Source organism: Sycon ciliatum, chromosome 6 (assembly GCF_964019385.1).
Source record: "Sycon ciliatum chromosome 6, ocSycCili1.1, whole genome shotgun sequence".
NCBI lineage: Eukaryota > Metazoa > Porifera > Calcarea > Leucosolenida > Sycettidae > Sycon > Sycon ciliatum.
In genome coordinates, this window is record NC_088648.1 from 15,987,883 (window position 1) to 16,010,500 (window position 22,618).

Genomic DNA, 22,618 nt, shown 5'->3' on the forward strand with positions numbered 1-22,618 from the left:
GACGCGGCTAGATCTCATTGAGCAACACTGTATATTGATTGTTTATGGTCAGATTTCTCCCGGAAATTGGGGCGATGCAGATGAATCGTCAGCCATGGATAACATTATTACAAGTTATTTTTGAGTGCTGGAAATAAGGGAATATGAAACAACCAACGTAGGACGGGGAAAGCTAGACCAGAGCGCCCATCATTACGGGGTTGAAGCAGAGTCCACATTCACGCTTGCTCAAATTCATGCGCACGCACACACGATGCAGAGATGAGTTTGCATGCAAACATTTATATGCATGCCTCATTTACCGTAATTGCGTGAGCAAGCTCAAGTTACTTGCAACAGCAAAACCAGACAAAGAATATCCAAAAAAGAATAACTATAAACACGCTCACACATCTGGACTTGCAGATAAAGCTAGACCAGAGCAAACGTAATTACGGGATCGAAGCAGAGTCCACATTCGCACTTGCTCAAATTCATGCACATGCACCCACACAACAGCAAAACCGGACGGAGGATACCAAAAATAATCATGGAAGCCCGGACAATGAAGAGGAAAAGGAGTAGAACACCAGCAAAAAATAATAACTATAAACACGCTCACACCCACACAACAGGACGAAGAATACCAAAAAATAATAATGGAAGCCCGGACAAAGAATAAGAAAAGGAGTAGAAAACCAGCAAAGAATAATAACTATAAACACGCTCACGCCCACACACACAACAGGACGAAGAATACCAAAAATATTCATGGAAGCCCGGACAAAGAATAAGAAGAGGAGTAGAAAACCAGCAACAAATTATAACTATAAACACGCTCACACCCACGCACACACACACACACACACACCCATACACACACGCACACACACACACACCGGCACACACACCTACACACACACATACACGCACACACACCGGCACACACGCATGTACCGTATTTCCCCGACTATAGGTCGCACCTTTTTACACTAAAAATAAAAATAAAGGGTGAAAAAGGTGAAAAGGGTGACTTGCAATCGAGTCAATATATCAAAACAATATTGCTCAAACCTGGAAATGGGGGTGCGGCTTATAATCAAGTGCGACCTATAATCGGGGAAATACGGTACGCACGCACACACACACACACACCTACGCACACACACACACCTACGCGCACACACACACACACACCTACACCTACACACACACCTACACACACACACACACACACACACACCTACACACACACCTACACACACACACACACACACACACACACACACACACAGAACAGGACGAAGAATACAAAAAATAATAATGGAAGCCCGACCAGAACACTCATCAATGAATTTCTGTGACAGCATCCACTTGCCAGGACACAGCTCCAGCAGGTGACAAGAAAAACCGTGCCAGCTGCTCGCGCAATGTCTTGACATGCCTTGTGAAGTTGTTGCTTGCTGCCTTGGTAATGTCAGTGAGTCCGCCGTTCTTGAAGTCAATCCGCCAAGAGCCCTCGCTCACTCGACCGTTGACGTCTGTGTCAATGAAGCCACTTGGACAGTAGGTTGCGCTGCTCTCCGTCTGGAGGAAATTGTGCAAAACTACACAGGCCTTCGTGAAATGAACAACATTTTCAGGCTTCGCATTTATTGGCTGCCGAAACAATCGCCACCGAGCCACAAGAATGCCAAAAGCATTTTCCACAATGCGTCTAGCCCTACAGAGGACAAGTGAGGAAAGAAAAAAAGTATTTATATCAGCACAAGCAATGGTGTTCTCCAATGTTGCATGCTGCAACACTACAAATCGTGTGTACTGCAGCTATAACGGTAGGGGATCGATACAGAGGTCAGTCGTTGAACAGTATGCATTTAATTGCTACCATACTTTGACCAATTTCATTTGCATTGGACCCTCTCTAGACTACCTACATAGAACATACAGTACTAAATCACATAAAATGTAAAAGACAGATTTTTCCAGACTACATTCAGACTACATTTTCAAATTGTAACCTTTTGACCTTGAGCAATTGAGCACTTGTGCTACTGGTATAACAAAAACAAAAATATCAACCAATCTACATGTACCAGATGGATGAAAAATTATAAACCCAGGGCCCGGACTGGTTGGAAAATATATAAACCTGGGACTTTTAATGGAGATAATACGGTATTGGAGCAGAATGAAGAATGGAAACCGAGGTCATTTGGAGTCTCATACCTTGACAGCCGGTAATTGAAGATCCGCTTGTCAATTGAAAGTTGCTTCCCAGGGTAAGGTCGCATCATGTAGGAGCGAAGTGGAAAAGCTTCATCTCCAACCATAAAGTAAGGGAGCCGACCTAGTCCGGGGACGGAATCGGTTGCGTCAGGAAGACCTAGTAAAAAAAGAGAAAGAAAAAAACATAAAAAAGCCTTTCGTACATATCCCTTCACCGATCATGTGGATTGTGTCGACACATACACTACTTTAATCAATGGTTTCACTTCATCTCTCTCTTTCCACCCTGAACACTTCAGTTATAGTTTGCATTTTTCTCTATCTAAATGTAAATGTTGCACGCTCTCTTCATAAAATCGCTTGTTCCATCATGTAATATTGGGATGTTATTGTAATATTTATCCCACAGATGATTGTCACAAGAAAACGCTCTTGGAAAACCGCTGTGAACTTGCGATTACTATTGTTCTTATTAATGATAGTTCACAAGTGTTTTAATACTAGTAAAGGCCTGAAGCATGCACTGTTCTTTTTAGGATTGCATTTTGTCTAATGAAAAACAAACTGGCGCTAGTCTTGTTATTACCTGCTGATGCCGACTCTAGAGACTGGCCAAAGGCACTCATAGAGAACACACCGCCGTCACTTTCGCGACCACTGGCGCCGATGTCAACCATGATGAAGCGGTATTGCGCATCCACAGCGGCCAGAAGAACGATGGAGTGGAAGTTCTTGTAGTTGTAGAAGCTACTGCCAGAGTTGTGAGGCGCTTGCATATTTATGTGCTTCCCATCGATCGCACCAATGCAGTGTGGGAAGTTCCACCTCGCGTAGAAATCAGTAGCTACAGCAGCCCATTCAGCTGGTTTTGAAGGGCACTGCATGTATTTGTCCACAAGACCAGCCCAGATGGCTTGGCATACATCGATAATGATGTGGTGGGCAGTGGAGTGGCCCACACGGAACTGGATAGCAATGTTCTGCATGGACTCTCCTGAGGCCAGATATCGCAGCGTCAGGGCTAATCGTTCCGCATTGGTGATTTCTGGTCTTGTTGCGGAATTCAGCTGACGCCTCACCGGCAAGAACGGCTCTATCAGGACGAGTAAGCGGTCGAAAACAGCCGGGGACATACGCACATACTTGAAGTGCAGGCTCTCGTCTACACTTCTCATTTGCACAATGTCTGACTGGTACGACCCTCGCTCTAACCTGTGCTGGTAATACGGACGAACACACCAACGTCTGGTCCGTGCTGTCCTCCGACGCTGAAACGCAGCAGCTAGCAGCAAACAGGCTGCTGCGACATCCAACGCTGTGTCCATATCCATCTTGCTCTTGCTCTTGCGCTCGTCTCTCTCAAAATGAAAAGAAACACGAGAACCACATCATGTCAGTGGATTTTTGCAGCTTCCCGGCACAACTTCCCGTTGCCAAGAGAACAACATTTTTTAGTTGCAAAAAAGTTGACCACGTGAAGTGCGACTCGCGGCGTCTCGCAAAATGACCTGAAAAGTATAAATCAGCCGTCGCCAACGCAAGACATTTCGCACTTTCGCATCGCGCTTTCGCGTCGCAAAAAATGAAGTATGAATCGGCCTTAAAGGGACAAGCCCAACTATTTTTGCAGTTTTCTGTCATAAAAAAATAAACGTCACAGGCTGCTCTTCGCAGGTGTCCGCGTCGGAGCGGTCCGGGCGAGCGACCGCATCTCAGTGGGACACTTGTCCGTGGCCGTTGTACTGGAAATCTGTGGCAGAACCTTGCCATGCCAGAGGCTACACACACCCGGGTACCTATACCGGGATAGACAAATCCTTGGTGTTGCTTCTTTCATTTTTATTTGTTCTTGCTGAGAAAGAAACGTTGCTGCTTGGAAAGCTTTCTGTTCACTCCAGCGACTTTCCTCTAGTAACGTTGCTCACTGATAATGATCATAGCTCGTGATACCAATGGTGAAGAGAAGCTGGGTTTCTTGCCATTTGCAACTTCCTGGCTCTGAAAATATAGCTTGAACAAATAAGAGCTCCAAGTATTTTAGTTTTAGATTTCGATGTGCCAGACCTATCGTTACGAGATGCAGAGATGAGGAGCAAGGGAGGCGTTGGACTAATGCCAATAATGGTTTTATGGCCCAGACAACGCCAGCGATTTTCACTTGTCAAGAGGACAGTCAAGTTGGAGCAGGCAGATGACAGATTATTTGAGCATTTATAGCGGAGTGGGTGGTTTGCTAAAGAGAATCGTCTCAGTACCTCATGGTTACTAGTATCTGACAAATGCCTCTTATTGCTAGTCTGCATTATTGAGCATAGCAGAATTGATCATGTCACAAGTAGTGTCAAGACTTGATGTCCTACGATTATACTCAGATCATGTTGTAACTTCACGGGAATATCCGTCCTGCCACTTTACGCTCTCCCAAAATTGCCTGCAGGAGTCACGTGCCTGTGCAAGGGACAATGCGTTTGCATTGCTTACGGATGCAAGCGGATGGAGTGTAGACCAGATGAGAAAAAGTGATCCGGATATTCAACTAGCTTGGACCGCCATTATAAATTTGCCTGATGCCTGGACTATCTGAAAATTGCTCCAAACCAATCCACAGAAGCAATACCCACACAGGAAGCCAAATGATAAACCCATTCATCAGCTATCGAACCTTTCATCAAAACATAATGCAGTGCATGCCTACTACTACTCAAACGAGATCAACGGATGCCACATGCCACACAGATACAACGTGGAGGCTCAGTATTTTCAAGACCCCGTGCAGTCTAGACAACTAGAACAACGAGGTTTGCACCTAATGTCCCTCGATTTGCTTGCCGTATTTAGTTCCTTGCAATTGAAGCAAGCCGTATCCGAGAACCGGTCACTGAGTTTGCAGTGTCGTCGTCGCGTGTATGTTGCCGTGGTGCTCTCTACCCTCCTGTACGGCGCCTCAACCTGGACAACGAAGGCTCCGGACCTACGACACCTCAACCTTTTCCACCATCAATGTGTCAGATCTATCGTTGGAGTGTCGCGACGGCAGCAATGGGAGACCCACGCAACGTCCTCAGCCCTTGCAAAGGCCCTTGGAGTGCCTGAGGACATTGGTCACATCATACGGGAATGACGTTTGCGCTGGCTTGGACACGTGGCACGGAGGGAAGATCACCGGTTGCCGAAGTGTGTTCTCTTCGGTGAACTGCCTGCCCCGCGCCCCGCGCGTGATCCACGCAAGAGGTGGAGGGACGTTGTTATGCATGACTTTGAGCCGGTTGAGCCACCGGTACCAACATGTGGATGGTACGATGCAGCCCAGAACCATCCGGAGTGGCGTGCCATTGCCCATCGACCACACAAGGCACCCTCTGCTGCTGGCTACGGTTGCGCCTGCGGCCGCATGTTCCGTCAAAGCGGCGACCTGAAACGCCATCAGTCATTCTGTCGTGGACTGGAGAAATAACAATGCGGTATCATTGCTACGCAATGGGCAAGGTCAAGGTGTGTTTATGGTGGTACAGGTAATGCTATGTACGCCTCTTTGGTCGCTCACACATTATCCATTGCCGGCATTGGTTACACGTTATTATCAATTTGTTATGACCTTCGCTGGTCTGCACACCCACCCACTCTACTCTCTACTCTACTCTCTGAAGTTGAGACTTTCGTTTGCCATTTCATCCGGTAGTTTGACTCTCTGAGAATATCCCTGCTACATGTACATGTATAATATAATTTATACTTTACAATTATCCTTGTACGTGTCTATCTTCTTGACACCATGACTTTCTTTGAAGGTCTTGTAGCTATGAAATGTTATTTGCTGCAGGCCATGTGTGTGGTGTGGTGTGTGTGTGTGTGTGTGCATCCGTGAATGTCCCACGCTTGGCCCGTGGGTAAATATACAGTCATGTATATGTTATATGCCACACCAATTTCGCTATCTGTATAATATTATGCAGCACAGTGGCAGGCATAGAGAGAGAGAGCGAGAGGGAGAGAGACGTTTTAATGTCTCTGATGTGAATTCTTCACTACTACATAATCTACATTGTACTTGTATGATCGAGCGTATGAGTGTGTGTGTGTGTGTACTTGTATGATCGAGCGTACAAGTGTGTGTGTGTGGGTGTGCATTTGCAGATTTGGTGCTTCTCTTGCGACGGGCGTATACATGGTGTGTGTGGGTGCATCCGTGAATGCCCCATGTGTGCGTAAATATACAGTCATGTACGTGTTCTGTGCCATTCAATTTCACTAACTGTATATGCAGCACAGTGGCAGGCATAGAGAGAGAGAGAGAGAGAGAGACAGAGAGAGAGAGAGAGAGAGAAAGAGAGATACGTTTTAATAATGTGTCTGAGGTGAATTCTTCACTACTACATGTACTTGTATGATCGAGCGTACGGATGTGTGTGTGTGTGTGCGTGTGAATGTCCCACGCATAGCCACGTGCGCGGTGCCACACAATTTCATTATGTGTAGAACAGCGGCTGGTAGAGAGATAGAGACAGACAGACAGACACAGAAAGACAGAAACGGAGGGATGCTGCGCATAAAGAGCGACAGACAGAGACACAGACTCAGAGAGAAAGAGACAAAGCACAGACTGAGGAGAAAACAGACAGATACAGACAATCAGACACAGAAAGACCGAGACAGAAACAGAGGGACGCACATAATGAATGACAAAAGGAGAGACAGACACAAAGACTCAGGGAGCCAGAGACAGAGGGTCCTTAGGGAGAGACAGTGAGAAAAAAACTAAGAAAGGGAGAGGCAGATCGAGAAGGAAGAAGACACAGAGACTGAGAGAGAGACAGAAGAGAAGCAAACGGAGAAACAGCGACATAAGTACAGGGCCAAGAAGACAGACAAACATAGAGAGACAAGCAGAGAGAGACAAGCAGAGACAGACCAAGACAGGGAGACAGCTGGAGAGTTACACAGACAAACACAGATAGGCAGACAGAAAGGCCGTGACGAAGATTCAGAGAAACACAGAGAGAGAGAGAGAGAGAGAGAGAGAGAGAGAGAGAGAGAGAGAGAGAGAGAGAGAGAGAGAGAGAGAGAGAGGGGGGGGGGGAGAGAGAGAAGAAGAGAAGAGAGAGAGAGACACGCGCACACGCACACACACACACACACACACACACACAGAAACAGAGAGAGAAAACTGAGAAAGAAAGAGACAGAGAACAGTGACCGAGTGAGGGACAAAGAGAGACACACAGAGAAAGACTGAAGAAGAGAAGCAGACAGAAAAACAGAGACAGACAGATGGAGACAGAGAAACAGAAAGGAAGACAGACAGACAGACAGATGGACAGACAGACAGATAGGGACAGGCACACGGACAGAACGAGATAGGCAGACAGCTAGAGAATGACAAAGACAGGCATACAGAAAAACCAAGACACAGACAGAGACACATAGACACAGAGAGAGAGAGAGAGGCAGACAGATAGATATATTAATAGAATAGAGAGACAGACAGACAGAGAAACATGTGGAGACACACAGATACGAGAGATTTCGTTCGTTGGATTTCTAATACTGAAGTAGTATAATACAAGTAGGTAGCAGCATAATGCACACAGATCTAGAGTGCTGAGAGTTGTCGAATGCGGCGAAAGCAGAGTGTAGTAGACACTACTGTACAGGAGTGAAGCAAAGCTGATTTGTTGTAATGCTGCCTGACTGCTTGCCTGTGTGCAATAATGAGGTGAACTCATAAAACAGTGAGCCGAAAAAAATATGATTAAAAAGCCGATTCACAAACCAGGTAAAGACAGGAAGAGAAGGAAAGATATGTGCGCATATACCCTGCACCCGTGCACGCACACACACACACAAACACAGAAGGGAGTTGATAGGTGGAGAATTGCGAAAACAGGGGACCCAGTGTGCCCTCAAGGAGATAAAGAGATAGAGATAGATAGAGAGATATTTTTGGCACAGTATATTCGGCCCTGGTTTAAATATGGCTTTGGAATTTATTTTTCATTGCAATCAGGTTCGGCCTCATTTCTCTGTGCTGTGCTAATGAGTCCACAAAGGACGAAACAGTTCTGTCCCCAGATTGGATAGATAGATAGATATAGATGAAGATAGAGAGAGAGAGAGAGAGAGAGAGAGAGAGAGAGAGAGAGAGAGAGAGAGAGAGAGAGAGAGAGAGAGAGAGAGAGAGAGAGAGAGAGAGAGAGAGAGAGAGAGAGAGAGAGAGAGAGAGAGAGAGAGAGAGAGAGAGAGAGAGAGAGAGAGAGAGAGAGAGGGAAAGAGAAAGACATAGGCAGCTGTCTTGGTCATTATCATCCGATGTATTCCGTGTGGCGTAGACCAGGTGTGCATTGAGAATCCTTTCACAAGGCATCGCAATAATTATAATTACGGAATTGGGCAGTAATGCTGTGCTAGTCTTGATATGTTTCACTCAGGTCATGTCTGATATCGTTGGCATAAGAGAAAATCAGTGGGTGTACATCCACTGCACTTGCAAACTTGCGTGTCTCTCTTGCGACGAATGCGCATGGTACTTGGTGTCTGTGTCAATTGGCTCATTCTGTGGGCGAGTGGTCACTGCCTGAGTTCAATGTCGGAAAAGGTAAGTAGCTCTAGAGTGCAGTATAGAGAAAATTATGCCAAATACGCGGTCATTAGGAGAGACTATACCAGCAACTTCGACTCATATACTTCAATATCTAATTGGATCTGTATAGAAGACGCTGCTCAGTGGTATTGGAGTTGTGGTTGATCAACAGCGTATCTTTTAGGTACATGTGGCATCCATTGGTCTTGTGTGAGTGACACTAGGCATGAAACCGGACAACGTTGGTGAAAGGTTTCATTACCAAAGAACTTGATTGGTTTGCCATTTAGCTTCCTGTGTGGCGTCACATCGTTTCCGTGGACTGGTTTAGATTCTTGCCCACGTTTCCAGGAGTCCAGCCAATTAATAGCAGCCGAAGCTATTTGAATAGCCAGATTATGTCTTCTTATCTGCTCTGCACTCCATCCGCTTGCATCAGTAAGCAATGCAAACACGTTGTCCCCTGCACAGGCACGTGACTTCTGCAGGGAATTCCGGGAGAGCGTAAAGTGGCAGGACGAATTACCGTGAAGTTGCCACATGATCTGAGTACAATCGTAGCACATCAAGTCTTGACACTACTAGTACTTGTGACATGACCAATTCTGCTATGCTCTAATGCAGACTAGCAATAAGAGGCATTTGTCAGATACTAGTAACCATGAGGTACTGAGATGATTCTCTTCGGCAAGCCACCCACTCTGCAAAAAAATGCGCCAAAATTAATAATCCGTCATCTGCCTGCTCCAACTTGACTGTCCTCCTGACAAGTGAAAACCGCTGGCGTTGTCCGGCCATAAACACCATTATTGGCATCAATCCAACGCATTAATCCAACGCCTTCGTTGCTCCTCATCTCTGCAGCTCATACCAATAGGTCTGGCACGTCGAAAAACTAACATACTCGGAGCTACTGTACAAGCTACATTTTCAGAGACAGGGAGTTGCAAATGGCAAGAAATTCAGATTCCCTTCACCTTTGGCATCACGAGCAATGACCATTTATCAGCCAGCAATGTTTTACTAGAGCAAAGGCGCTGGCGGGAACAGAAACAGCAACGTTTCTTTCTCAGCAAAAACAAATAAAAAGGAAAGGAACAAAAAAGGATCAACACCATGTAGACCCAGGTACTCGAAGTCCGTACACTTTTACAGTGTGTGTTTGTCGAGCTGAAACTCACACTAGCAATGATCACTTGCCAGAATCCTGCTCGTGGATGGAAGGTATCTTGTCCAAGTTTGTTCTGAGGCCAGGCTCGATTGAACCAGGCCATCTTTCGATCCGATCTGTTTCTCTGGAGTTCGCTGATTTTTCATATCAAATTTTTGTGTCGCGGAGGGTACTCTAAGTCCGTACTGATCAGAGGTGACTCGAAATACACACATATTTCTGCTAATTGCTAACTTGCAATCCCTCGGTTACGACGAAAGCACCGAAGGGATATGTTTGGCATGTGCCTCCACCAGTATTTCTTGCAAAAGCGTAGTTTGTTGCCGAACTGCAAGCTGTTTTAGTCGGCTCAGAGAAGAAGCAGCTGCGCTGTGAAAACCGCGGGAAAACAGTGGTGGAGATGCCAGGAGTGTCAACCTTTCTGCAAGAATTGGTGGTTCTCTGTAAATTCTTCTCCTCTGGCCATTGTCAGCTCTAAGCTGGCTCTTGATGATTGAGTGAAGGTCTGTTTGACGCTGTGTCCGTTCGAAATCGGTCTTGGCAAAGTTGATTTTTGCATGAAATGTAACCCAATTTGTATTTCGTATGGGCACTCGAAAACCCACTCGCGTGGTATGGGACTTCTGCTTATCGTAGATCCCTGAAAATTGCTACGCGAGGAGAACATACCACACTGTCCCCTCGATAAAATATTTGAGTCGAATACAATAACAGAACATGAAATTATGGGCGTACGAACTTAGGATACCATGTACGGACTTCGAGCACCTGGGTCTACCAGGGATTCGTCCATACCTGGTACCCAGGCCAGGTGTGTACTACCCCTGGAAAGGCTCTCCCACAGATTGCAGTACAAAAGCCACGGCCAAGTGTCCCACTGAGGTGCGGTCGCTTGCCCGGACCGCTGGGACGCGGACACCTAGTACCTACGAAGAGCAGCCTGTGACGTTTATTTTTTATGACAGAAAATCCGCAAAAATAGTTGGGCTTGTCCCTTTAGCCTTTCGCCCGCATAACTCGTGGTCGTTTCTCCAATCTCCTGCAAATACCCTTCCTAATAGGCCCTTAATGGCCTTATAGCCGATCGTCAATCCAGTTTGTGGGAATCTTATTGCAACTGTCTCTCCGCCGAACTTCGATCCATTGGAGAGAAGAAGCGGTTGCGTGATGCATTGCGCTCGCGAGACCTCCTTATTCTCCCAGTTGCCTAAGCCGCTTTTTGTACTGTGTCAAAGATCTGGATCTTACTCCTGCTACTTAATCTATACTACATCATCCTCTCCATTCTATCTCCCTTCCGTGCCTGTTTTTTCTCCCCTCCCCATTCTCTTTCTGCCCTCTCCTCTTCAAAGTCGTCTCCTTGTGAGAAGGCACCATTGCCTGTTTGGTTGAACGACTATAATAATTATTATTAAAATAATAAAATGAAATCACGACAAACAAACAACAACAAACAACATAACCAACAAGCAGTTTCCCCGGCATCCGGATATACATGTAGATAAAAGCGGGTAAATGTTGCGACACTGAGAATATAATTATACATGTATGTGTACTGGTATTGGCGAAGTGGTGGCCCGGCGATGCGAATATTATTACATTTTGTTTGATGTGTTCCTACAAATATTATTGTAAACACGTCAGGTAAGCTGATGAGGCCGCGAATCCGGCTAACGTTACTTTACTTTTTTTTAATGTTGCGACAAGTCCAAGAAATGTTTGCTTCATGATCACACACCATCATGTACATGTAGATCTACATAATACATAGGATAATGGTGCAGGTTTGGGAATGCGGCAGCGGGTGGCGCGCCTTGGGCCTGGTACGGTGTAGGCCCAATGTTCATGAGCCATACATGTACATGTATATGCATGATGGGCGTGGCCAGGTACTGCATCTATATCTGGACCTAGCTTGAACGCGGTGTACGTGTGTGATAATATGCGTCGCTCATCGAGCCCATCAGGCCATATCTGGCGCCCCGATCAAGCTGCGTATGGACGTTTCGTGACATAACAGGCGCACACTGCGGCATAGAGCGTGAGTGCAACGTTACCCTCGTGCACACCTCGAACCTTTGCTTTGCCCAAGCTCGCCGGGAACGTTTTCGGCTTCCACAATGACTTTATTATTATTATGTGGATGGTGTAGTGACTACATTGACATTGTGTGAACTGAAAACAACTACATGTCAATGTAGGTCTACCGCGTACCGGTACATTATTATTATGTCAAAGAACTGCAATCACTAGACAGGAGAGAGTACATGTAGGCCAGTGTCTAGGCGATGGCGGCAAGTTAGTTCGATACAGTGTAAATTGTGCTGATAAACAGTTTCCCCGATCGATCACGACTGCGGAAGAACGTTTTCTCGAGCTGCAAAGTGCAATCCATTTCAAGCGTAGTTTGGCGTCCGACAGCAAGCTTCGCGAAGCCTTCGCTGCGTCAGCTTGGCAAAAAGAGTTTCCGCAGTTTGGTCACTTCAGACTTCGTGGTTAGGGCCAGAGAGAGAAAAATGGCTGGCTGTCTGCTGCTCTGCCGAATCCTTCTTCTTCTTGGAAGCTCTCTGGCACTGTCTGACACTAGTACGAGTAAGTGAGGTAGAGATGCACTTTTTAAAAGACTCCCAGAGTCCTGGGACATGTTGCCTGAAACTAGCGTCAATTCTGCGGATGGGTGGCGCAAATCGCGGATGTGAAACGTAGAAACATACACACACACACACACACACACACACACACACACACACACGCACGCACACACACACGCACACACACACACACACACACGCACACACACTTGTTTTTATACAATACGTATAATCTAAGAAAAAATTACAAAAACCAAGTGGCTAAAACGAAGGTCTGCGGGTTCACAGGCAAGCCTCGTACTAGCGGAATAATCACTCCTCTCTTTCTTTGGTGTCTCCCACCGCTTGCAGTACAATGCTAGCACCCTACGGTACATGTTCGTTTCTGTACTAAAAGTAGCCAAACAACTCACCTCTTTCCGGAGAGGCTCCACAAATATGACAGCAGCGAAGGCTCAACTAGAAAATCCATCACTTCTCCCTTGGAGTTTGTAGCTGCTTGTTATCACATGTATGTGCTGAAAAGCGGCAAAGCCATCATGGGTCTCTTCAGTGTACTAACTAGTTAAGCAGAGCTAGAGACAGGCCCAGTTGGTCAGGCCATGGCCGGGACTAACTCTCTGGCCACCAACACATGTTTCCCCTGGAGGAGGTTACCGTATTATCTCTAATATAAGCACGGTCCTTTATTTTTTCAATGTACCTCCGCCCCGTGCTATTATTGGAGACGTTCCTTTATTGGAGACTGTTCCATTATTATTTCAATCTCATTTCAGAGGCATGCTGTCATGCCAAATTTATATGTCAGACACACACATTTCAGGGGTTTTTCGCCGGTACAGATAATGAATTTACACAGTGTGCTTATAATGGAGACTGAGTACTTTATTTTTTGAATGCCGCCCCAAGGTGTTCTATCATTGGAGACGTGCTATTATTGGAGACCGTGCTTATATTAGAGATAATACGGTATGTGTGCCCGCCATATTATAGACAAACTGTATGAAAGACTAGGGTATGGCCGGGACTAGGGGTGTGCGGATAATGCTCGAAAAGGTGGCAGATTCTGCTCGGAAAGCAGTGAAATTGGCAGAACCATACAAACCTTATGGCGGGCAATTCCTCGAATTCTGCTCCATTTCTTTATCCACGTGCCAAACATGCATGAAACTTACCAGAAAAAGTACCGAATTCTGCCAATTTTTCTGCCGGCATTATCCGCATATGCCTAGCCGGGACCAATCAAAAACTGCTTCCACCGGTCCTAGGAGAGTGAATTTCCTAGAAAACACTACATCAGTGGATAGCCTACATGTGCAACAGAAGCAAGACTTGGCACTGGTTAATGGTAACATTTCCTTAAACTCACGTCCTCTTCAGAATGATGTATAAAATAGGAGAGAATACAGTAAATATGGGAGGAAAGGTTTAGCGCAAAAGTGGTGCGATCATACAGCTCGCAGCAAAATCGGGTATGAAAACACAAAGTAAATTATTTTGTAGTAAATATGACATGGCCAGCTGCACGAAGTAGAAACAACATGATGTCATAGGAGACAGAGCGGTAACAAAGTGACAATACGTACACCTAGTTTAGTGACACCAAGAGAAGTATTGTAAACTTTGTCTCATAAAGCTTACATACGCGCACACATCCTGGCTTCGGTGCTAAAACCACACGAATACAGAACGGTCAGTGTTGGTCAGCAGCAATCACGTTGTGGTGGTTTGCATGAGCTGTCACGGCGGGCAGCATGCTCAAAGGATCTATTCCTTGCACTCACATGGTCGCCTACGTGATATTTGTCACTTCGTGGTGCTTACAATACACACCACACACTACAATTCTTTCTGTGTTCCTGTGCCCTCGCAACACGCAGGCCACATTGTACACGTGTGTGTGTGTTTCTGTGTGTGTTGGTGCGTGTCCGTGTGTCTGTGCATGTGTGGACATGTTTGTTCCGGGGCGCGAAGCTCGTGCGTGTGTTAGTTCTGCCACTCGCACCTCTTGGTGTTGCATCTTGCTGCCACTGAATGTTGTTGTTGTTTATTTTACTTCACCAAATGAACAGGCAGAGATGCCTTCTCACCTGCCCATAGGACAGGTTCTCACAGAATGATGAAGGGATGATATGCAAGGGAAAACAAGAAATGATAATAATATAAGACAGAAAGGACCAAAAGAAGAAAAGGAAAAAAATGTCACTTTGTCTCTCAAGCCTCTTCTAACGGGAACATAATATGCACAATGCATGGAAATGCAATGCAAATGCAAACCAAGAAAAAAATGTCACTTTGTCACTTCCACTACATTGTGTTGTTGGTACATTGTGCAGCGGATGGTGTGATACCAGTACTTGCTACAATATCACTCTTTCTCTTGTTCTTACCCTATTTTCGTACCGAACAATGTCTTGGGATGAACTTTGGCACAAATCCTCTTCACCTATTTGTATTTTATTTGTATTTTATTATATTTAAGGATTGCCCAAAGACTTTTAATTAAAAGGAGTTGGGATACCGTCAGTGTAATGAATATATCGGCGAAAATGCTGATAGAGAGAATGCTTGAATTCGGGGAGGCTGGTTATAGAGGTAAGAGAAAGCGGTAGGCAATTCCATAGCATTGCAGCTTTGTTGGAAAAGAGAGAAGAAAAACGTACACCATGATAATTGATGTTAAGTTTGTTTGGTCTTCTTGGACTTGAAGACAGTGTAAGGTGAAAATGTTGGAGGTGTTCTGGAGATATACCTCTGCAGTAAAACCTGGTGTACAATGTAAGCGACCTCTGGGTTCAGCGACCAGTTCTACACAGACACTGCGGGACTTGGTTCTAAAGACCACCTGGCTTTAACGACCGCTTTTGCTTGCACCGTGGGGGGGGGGGGGGAGAGTGGTCGCTTGAACCAGGTTTTACTGCATTAGCCGTGTCTTCTGGAAAAATAGAGCCCCGGGGCTTCTATTCGCGCCTATACGGTAACACAAACAAGCCAAGGGGGAAGGGAGAGAGAGAGGGGGGGGGGATAAGTTAGTACTGCATCGGTCGGAACTCGGCATCTATTGCTCTGCTTTTTGGTTCTGTTTTGAACGCCAGCCAACACCAACGTTCGGCTCATTGCTCGCCTCTATGTATGCGTGTTGGCTATCATGTACACTGTTCTTATCTGCAGCACAGTACACCAAAGCAGCTGTCACACTACCCACACCACAAACGGGTATGCAAGAAGCAAAGAACGCTACAACAAAGACACGTAAGACACCGAGTCACTCACGTACAGTCAACTTCGCTTGTAACGACACTCGGCGGGGCATCAGAAAAGTGTCGTTATTCGCGAAGTGTCCTTATACCCGAAGTCTCATTGTAATTATGTGTCACAGTTGGATGGGACTTTGCTCTGGGCATGGGAATTCTGTCGTTATTCGCGAATTGTCGTTATATCCGCAGTTGTTATTAGCAAAGTTGACTGTACTGGGTTTGTCACCAAATTGGTCCTCTTTTCTTACCAAATTGGTCCTCTTTTCTTCTTATAAATTACTCCTTGGCTCTCCACCCGAGTCAAAAAGAGACTTGTTCTCATCCCATTTTCGTACCGAACAATGTCATCGGATGAACTTTGGCACAAATCCTCTTCACCCATATTTGTCGTGTTCTCCCATTTGCAACACCATTCTGAGGAGGACATGAGCTTGGTGAATTGTCATTATTTTTATATAACTGAATATCAAGTCCTGCTGCGCGGTCGGTCGAGGAATGTTTTCCGTGGAAAAAAAATGATTTTCACCCCAAAGGTCGATTCTCGCTGAAACTGGGCCATTTCTCCTTGTAATGTACTCTGTGTCATTGCTTGATTAGGGCCATGTCATTCGCAACTCGAGTTTCCCTGTGGCAATGGAGACTGTGTTCCCCTCATGTGGAGATGTAACAAGAGGCGAGATTGCCTAACCAATGAAGACGAGATCAACTGTACAGGTCAGTCAACCATTTGATGTCTAAATCGCAAGGAATATCTGTTTCAAAGCAAACGTGGCAAGAAAAATGTGATATCGGTGCCGTCACAGGGCAGTGGTGAATGGTACCACCCGGGGTCGGGTATCCTCGGGGGGGGGGGGGGAAATTGGATATTTCGGCCAACAGGGCACGTTTTAGAGCTCTACAGGTGCTCCGGGCGGACCATCCTGGATGAAAAGTGGTACAACCATGGCCGTGCTGGTCGTACCGGGTGTGACGCGGCCCCTGGATGTTATGATGTCATCATCGTCATGGTGTCCTACACTACCGGTCCCTGTGTTTCCATGCCAACACTGGTAACGTGTATTTAACTCGTGAGTGGATTGGGCTTCTGGTCAGTGACACGACATCTATATTGATCATTGTCATCGTCTCTGTGACAACCCCGGGGGTTGTAGACCAGTGCAGTGGAATATTGATGAGTGCAGGCCGTGAAGCGGCTACTGGGTTAGGTGATGGGGGAAAGGCATCTTCGTCTCACAACCCATTCTTTTCACTTCTCCTCCATAATTCGCTCCCTTGTTATTTTAAACATCTCTGCTCGTTTCATCTTGCAAATTCAAGTAACACAAACAGCCAACAACAACGTTCGGCTCATTGCTCACCTCTATGTGTGCATGTTGGCTATCTTGTACACTGTGCTTATCTGCAGCACGATCCACCGAGGCAGCAGGAAAGAACGCTACAACAAAGAAACGTAAGACACCAAGTCACTCACGTACAGTCAACTTCGCTTATCAGGACACTCAGCGGGGCATCAGAAAAGTGTCCTTATTCGCGAAGTGTCCTTATACCCGAACTGTCTCATCATACTTGTTACAGTTAGACGGGATTTTGCTCTGGGCATGGAAATTCTGTCGCTATTCGTGAATTTTCGTTATATCCGCAGTCGTTATTAGCGAAGTTGACTATACTGGGTTTGTAACCAAATGAGTGTTCAACACTTGTCTTGGGCCGCGATGATTTGCGCGGTGGTGAGATTGATCATCTCACATTCGTCACTACACTCTGTATTCGCCATCCAGAAAACCAAAGCGACAATGCGTAAAGGGAGGGCTTGGGTTAAGTTGTAATTGTATAAGAATGCCGTTTGCACAAACAAGTGGCTCACACAACCTGGGTACCCGGGTGCAACAGAACTGATGTGGTGATGGCTAAAGGTGAAGTTTTGTTAGAATTCTACCGCCGAGTCTTTCTGTCTCTCACTCTCACTCTCTCTCACTCGCTCTGAGTCTCTTTGTCTTTCTCTCACGCACTCTCTCTCTCTCTCTCACTCTCCCACTCGCTCTCTCTCTCTCTCTCACTCACTCTCTCTCTCACGCACTCTCTCCCTCACTCACACACACACACACACACACACACACACGCACACACACTCTCTCTCTCTCACTCTCTCACTCTCTCTCTCTCTCTCGCGCTCTTTCTCTCTTTTACACACACACACACACTCACAAACACTCTCTTACACACTCTCTCACACACACTCTCCCTCTCATTCTCTCTCTCTCTCTCTCTCCTAGTCTCTCTCACGCACACGCACACACGCGCACGCACACACACACACACACACGCACACACCAGGCACACACACACACACTCTCTCTCTCTCCGGCCTTTTTCTGATTTACTCTGTGCCCCTGCTGGTTTCTAGGGCCCTGTCATCACAATGTAGAATTCAGGTGCGGAAACTCGCACTGCATTCCCCTCAAGTGGCTGTGTGACAATGCAAGCGACTGTGTAGACAACGAGGATGAGAAATATTGTAAAGGTCAGTGTTGCTTTGAATGTCCACGTCGAAATTACAGATGAAAATAATAACAATAATAATGTCAATCATCAGACCACTCAGTGGCAGCTCATAACGTGTACTCGGCTAGTGGTCCCTCAACAATCTACCAGGTTTAAAATGTGGTGTTGGTTTTATTGTCCGGGGGGGGGGGGGGAGGAGGGTTGAACATGATGTAGGCTTGCTATGGTAGAATGTGTGTTGTGGTATTCAGCTGGTGGCATTTGAGGAGAATTTGGCAGAATATTCCCCTCTAGGAATGGCGTCTGCATTGGCCGAAAACAGGGCTCTCCATATTGCTACGCATTTCTAGCTATCCCTCTGTGTGTGTGTGTGTGTGTGTGTGTGTGTGTGCGTGCGTGCGTGCGTGCGTGTGCGTGCGTGTGTGTGCGTCTGTCTGTCTGTCTGTCCGTCTGTCTGTCTGTCCGTCCGTCCGTCCGTCCGTCCGTCCGTCCGTCCGTCCGTCCGTCCGTCTGTCTGTCTGTCTGTCTGTCTGTCTGTCTGTCTGTCTGTCTGTCTGAACATGTGGATGTGCATGTTCATGCTATACCTATTCACAGATGCAGCCGCTACAAGCAAACCACGGATGGGAGTTGCAACTGCGAATGCATGTAAGACAACACAAACCGATTGCTTGTCCAATTGTTGCGTATGCAGATCAGTTGCAATATATGGCAACCTGGCCATGTACCCCCCCCCCCCATACCCCTCCCCATACCCAAAGCTATGCGAATTAGGATGCCACTGCACATGCCTATGCATGCAAGGTATTCATTTTTTATTCTACTGCGGGGAGCTGGAGTTATGTTGTAGTACGGTATTTTGTGTACGTCGTGTGTACATGCGTGTGTTGCCGTGGTGTGAAAAGCAGTCTTCCTCTCGAGTTTGCCATGTCCAGTTGTGTTTTTTCATCGTGTCAATAAACAATCCTTTAAATGTGGTTATCGTTATCCACTGTCTAAGTGTGGAGATGGCACGGGGCTGGGAGCAGGTGGAGATGGCACGGGGCTGGGAGCAGGTGGAGATGGCACGGGGCTGGGAGCAGGTGGAGATGGCACGGGGCTGGGAGCAGGTGGAGATGGCACGGGGCTGGGAGCAGGTGGAGATGGCACGGGGCTGGGAGCAGGTGGAGATGGCACGGGGCTGGGAGCAGGTGGAGATGGCACGGGGCTGGGAGCAGGTGGAGATGGCACGGGGCTGGGAGCAGGTGGAGATGGCACGGGGCTGGGAGCAGGTGGAGATGGCACGGGGCTGGGAGCAGGTGGAGATGGCACGGGGCTGGGAGCAGGTGGAGATGGCACGGGGCTGGGAGCAGGTGGAGATGGCACGGGGCTGGGAGCAGGTGGAGATGGCACGGGGCAGGGAGCAGGTGGAGATGGCACGGGGCTGGGAGCAGGTGGAGATGGCACGGGGCTGGGAGCAGGTGGAGATGGCACGGGGCTGGGAGCAGGTGGAGATGGCACGGGGCTGGGAGCAGGTGGAGATGGCACGGGGCTGGGAGCAGGTGGAGATGGCACGGGGCTGGGAGCAGGTGGAGATGGCACGGGGCTGGGAGCAGGTGGAGATGGCACGGGGCTGGGAGCAGGTGGAGATGGCACGGGGCTGGGAGCAGGTGGAGATGGCACGGAGCTGGGAGCAGGTGGAGATGGCACGGGGCTGGGAGCAGGTGGAGATAGCACGGGGCTGGGAGCAGGTGGAGATGGCACGGGGCTGGGAGCAGGTGGAGATGGCACGGGGCTGGGAGCAGGTGGAGATGGCACGGGGCTGGGAGCAGGTGGAGATGGCATGGGGCTGGGAGCAGGTGGAGATGGCACGGGGCTGGGAGCAGGTGGAGATGGCACGGGGCTGGGAGCAGGTGGAGTATAGACACAACAAGATTATCAACTTTGCAAGGGACAATTTGACAATGGCTTCAGGAATTCACAGTCCATAGTGGTTCCCCCAAATGGCTCACCGCACCCCCATAAACACCTTCTGGTGCCAATGATGTGTGTGTGTGTGTGTGTGTGTGTGTGTGCGCGCGCGTGTGTGTGTGTGTGAGTGTGTGTGTGTGTATTTTGTGTGTACATACGGGTATGCGTGTGTGTGCGCGCACACGTGTGTGTGTGTGTGTGTGTGTGTGTGTGCGGTCATACATGTTTGCTATGTATGTTCTACAGCATCGCCTACCCATGCACCTCCCACACCCATCATACCCGCAACAACAGATGCACCAAGCCAAGCCGGTACCAGTGAGAAGCGCACGACAGCAACGAGAGGTGAGACAACACTCATTCAACGCTCGCATTTGTACATGACTGTATTCATTTCAGAGCTGGAATAGCAGTGCTGGAGAGAATGTTATTTTCTATGAATGAATGTTCACCAGGCGAATGACGCAGTGCTACACAATTTGTAAAATTCAGGAGAGGCCACCGAAGTGGCTCCCAAATGGCTCACCGCACCACCATAAATAGCCTTCCGACACCAATGATGTGCGCACCCGTGTGTGTGTACGTGTGTGTGTGTGTGTGTGTGTGTGTGCGTGTGTTCATACGTGTTTGCTACGTATCTTCACTCACAGCATCGCCTACCCATGCACCTCACACGTCTGTCATACCGGCTACAACAGATGTACGAGGCCAGCCCAATACCAGTGAGCAACTCACGACCGCAACGAGAGGTGAGACAACACTAACCGTCTTATTCAACGCTTGTATTTGTACGTGTATTCATTTCAATGTGGAAATAGCAGTGCAGTGGAGAATATCATTTCCTATGAATGAATGTTCACCAAGCGAATGAACGAATGTTCTAACTTTCTCTCTCTCTCTCCCTCTCTCTATCTATCTATCCATCCATCCATCCATCCATCCATCCATCCATCCATCCATCCATCCATCCATCCATCCATCCATCTATCTATCTATCTATCTATCTGTGTCACATAGCGGCTATAGCAAAAAGAAACAAAAGGAAGACCTACAGTCCAATTGAAAACTATAGACGCGTACCTAGGCAAAAACCGTTATGCCAGCATCTATACCACATAAAATCTGTGATCAGTTTGTGCATAATTTTTCCCAAATTGGGCGTCTGTTATCCAATCGTTTAGAAACTATAATGAGAGTAATTGTGGAGCGGACCTGAGCAATATTCCGAAAACTATTCTCAAAAAGCTCCAGCCAAATTTGAAATATTTCAAAAACCCTGCGCGTCTATAGTTTTGAAATGGACTGTAGGAAAAGTCTACATGTACATGTACATGTACCTGCTTTAAAAGCTGTTCCGGGACGACTGGTTCCGGGACGGTGCATGCACCTTCACAGGTGCACTCCTGCGCCTGTTGTGAAGCCTCGAGCTCTTTGGAATGTTGTTGCTGTTGTTTATTTTTACTTCACCAAATGAACAGGCAGAAATGCCTTCTCACCTGCCCATCAGTAGGACAGGTTCTCACAGAATGATGAAGGGATGATATGCAAGGGAAAGCAAGAAATGATAATAATATAAGACAGAAAGGACCAAAAGAAGAAAAGGAAAATTATATGAAGACAATGTGATGTGACTGTGCGTGCACCTAACTCCTGCTGCTACTACCCTGAGTTCCTCATACATACTTTATACTCTGTTCAATACCGCACGCGTTTGTGCCCATCAAATGTGCATCGTATGCTCAAATGCAGAACAGCATCCGAACGTTCCGGAAAGTTTGAATCCTGACTTTTTGAAGCGGTAGTTTGGGGGCGAAAAAAATAGCTTCGCAATCTATACCTTCACATGCAAAGACGCAAATCAATACAATCCAGTAGACACTTCATGTCATCTATCAAACGTTTTCTTTCCCTTCTCTTCAGGAAAGTGCAGGGAACAGAACAGCTCAGTACAACTTCTGTTTTTGAGTTTTTTTAGCACTTTATTAATCACGTATCACCTATGTTGAAGTGTTGTCTTTTTCTATTTTTTTCTTTTTTGCAAACTCTATTATAGTCATGTGTTTTCCAAATTTCCAACATTCCCTGTGCTATTCTGAAGAGAAGGGAAAGAAAACGTTTGATAGATGAAAGGAAGTGTCTGCCTGACTTTTTCGTTCGAATTTTTTTGTTTCCTTGAAAAGCATTCTAGAAAGGGTTTCCTTGAAAAGTATTCTAGAAAGGGTTTCCTTGAAAAGTATTCTAGAAAGGGCTCCCTTGAAAATGAATTCTAGAAAGGGCTCCCTTGAAAATGAATTCTAGAAAGGGTTTCCTTGAAAAGTATTCTAGATGGGGTTTCCTTGAAGAAAAGTATTCTAGAAGGGGT

General features: G+C 46.8%; 2 protein-coding genes across 2 annotated transcripts in view; one reads left to right on the top strand and one right to left on the bottom strand.

The window, feature by feature from the left end:
• Positions 1 to 1,243: 1,243 nt before the first annotated feature.
• Positions 1,244 to 3,620, bottom strand: LOC135818869 (uncharacterized). The gene is made up of 3 exons (XM_065332075.1): positions 2,795 to 3,620; positions 2,209 to 2,365; positions 1,244 to 1,702 (listed from the first exon to the last, which is right to left on the bottom strand). The coding sequence occupies exons 1-3, from the start codon at positions 3,537 to 3,539 to the stop codon at positions 1,327 to 1,329; spliced, it is 1,278 nt and encodes a 425-aa protein (XP_065188147.1). The 5' UTR covers positions 3,540 to 3,620; the 3' UTR covers positions 1,244 to 1,326.
• An 8,500-nt stretch (positions 3,621 to 12,120) lies between these two features.
• The window catches only part of LOC135818870 (uncharacterized), a 14,530-nt gene continuing 4,032 nt past the window's right edge, over positions 12,121 to 22,618 (top strand). Inside the window, exons 1-8 of the mRNA XM_065332076.1 lie at positions 12,121 to 12,548; positions 15,719 to 15,799; positions 16,402 to 16,518; positions 17,210 to 17,254; positions 18,209 to 18,325; positions 18,904 to 18,954; positions 20,503 to 20,601; positions 20,907 to 21,005. Of these exons, the coding sequence (XP_065188148.1) occupies positions 12,473 to 12,548; positions 15,719 to 15,799; positions 16,402 to 16,518; positions 17,210 to 17,254; positions 18,209 to 18,325; positions 18,904 to 18,954; positions 20,503 to 20,601; positions 20,907 to 21,005 (685 nt within the window). The 5' untranslated portion in view covers positions 12,121 to 12,472. The remainder of the gene's footprint in view (positions 12,549 to 15,718; positions 15,800 to 16,401; positions 16,519 to 17,209; positions 17,255 to 18,208; positions 18,326 to 18,903; positions 18,955 to 20,502; positions 20,602 to 20,906; positions 21,006 to 22,618) is intronic.

Coding starts and splice junctions, on each gene's coding strand:
- LOC135818869 (XM_065332075.1), bottom strand. CDS start 3,539: ATGGATATGGACACAGCGTTGGATGTCGCAGCAGCCTGTTTGCTGCTA. Junction 2,366..2,794: donor TCTAGAGTCGGCATCAGCAG/GTAATAACAAGA, acceptor TTTTTTTACTAG/GTCTTCCTGACGCAACCGAT. Junction 1,703..2,208: donor TTCAATTACCGGCTGTCAAG/GTATGAGACTCC, acceptor TGTCCTCTGTAG/GGCTAGACGCATTGTGGAAA.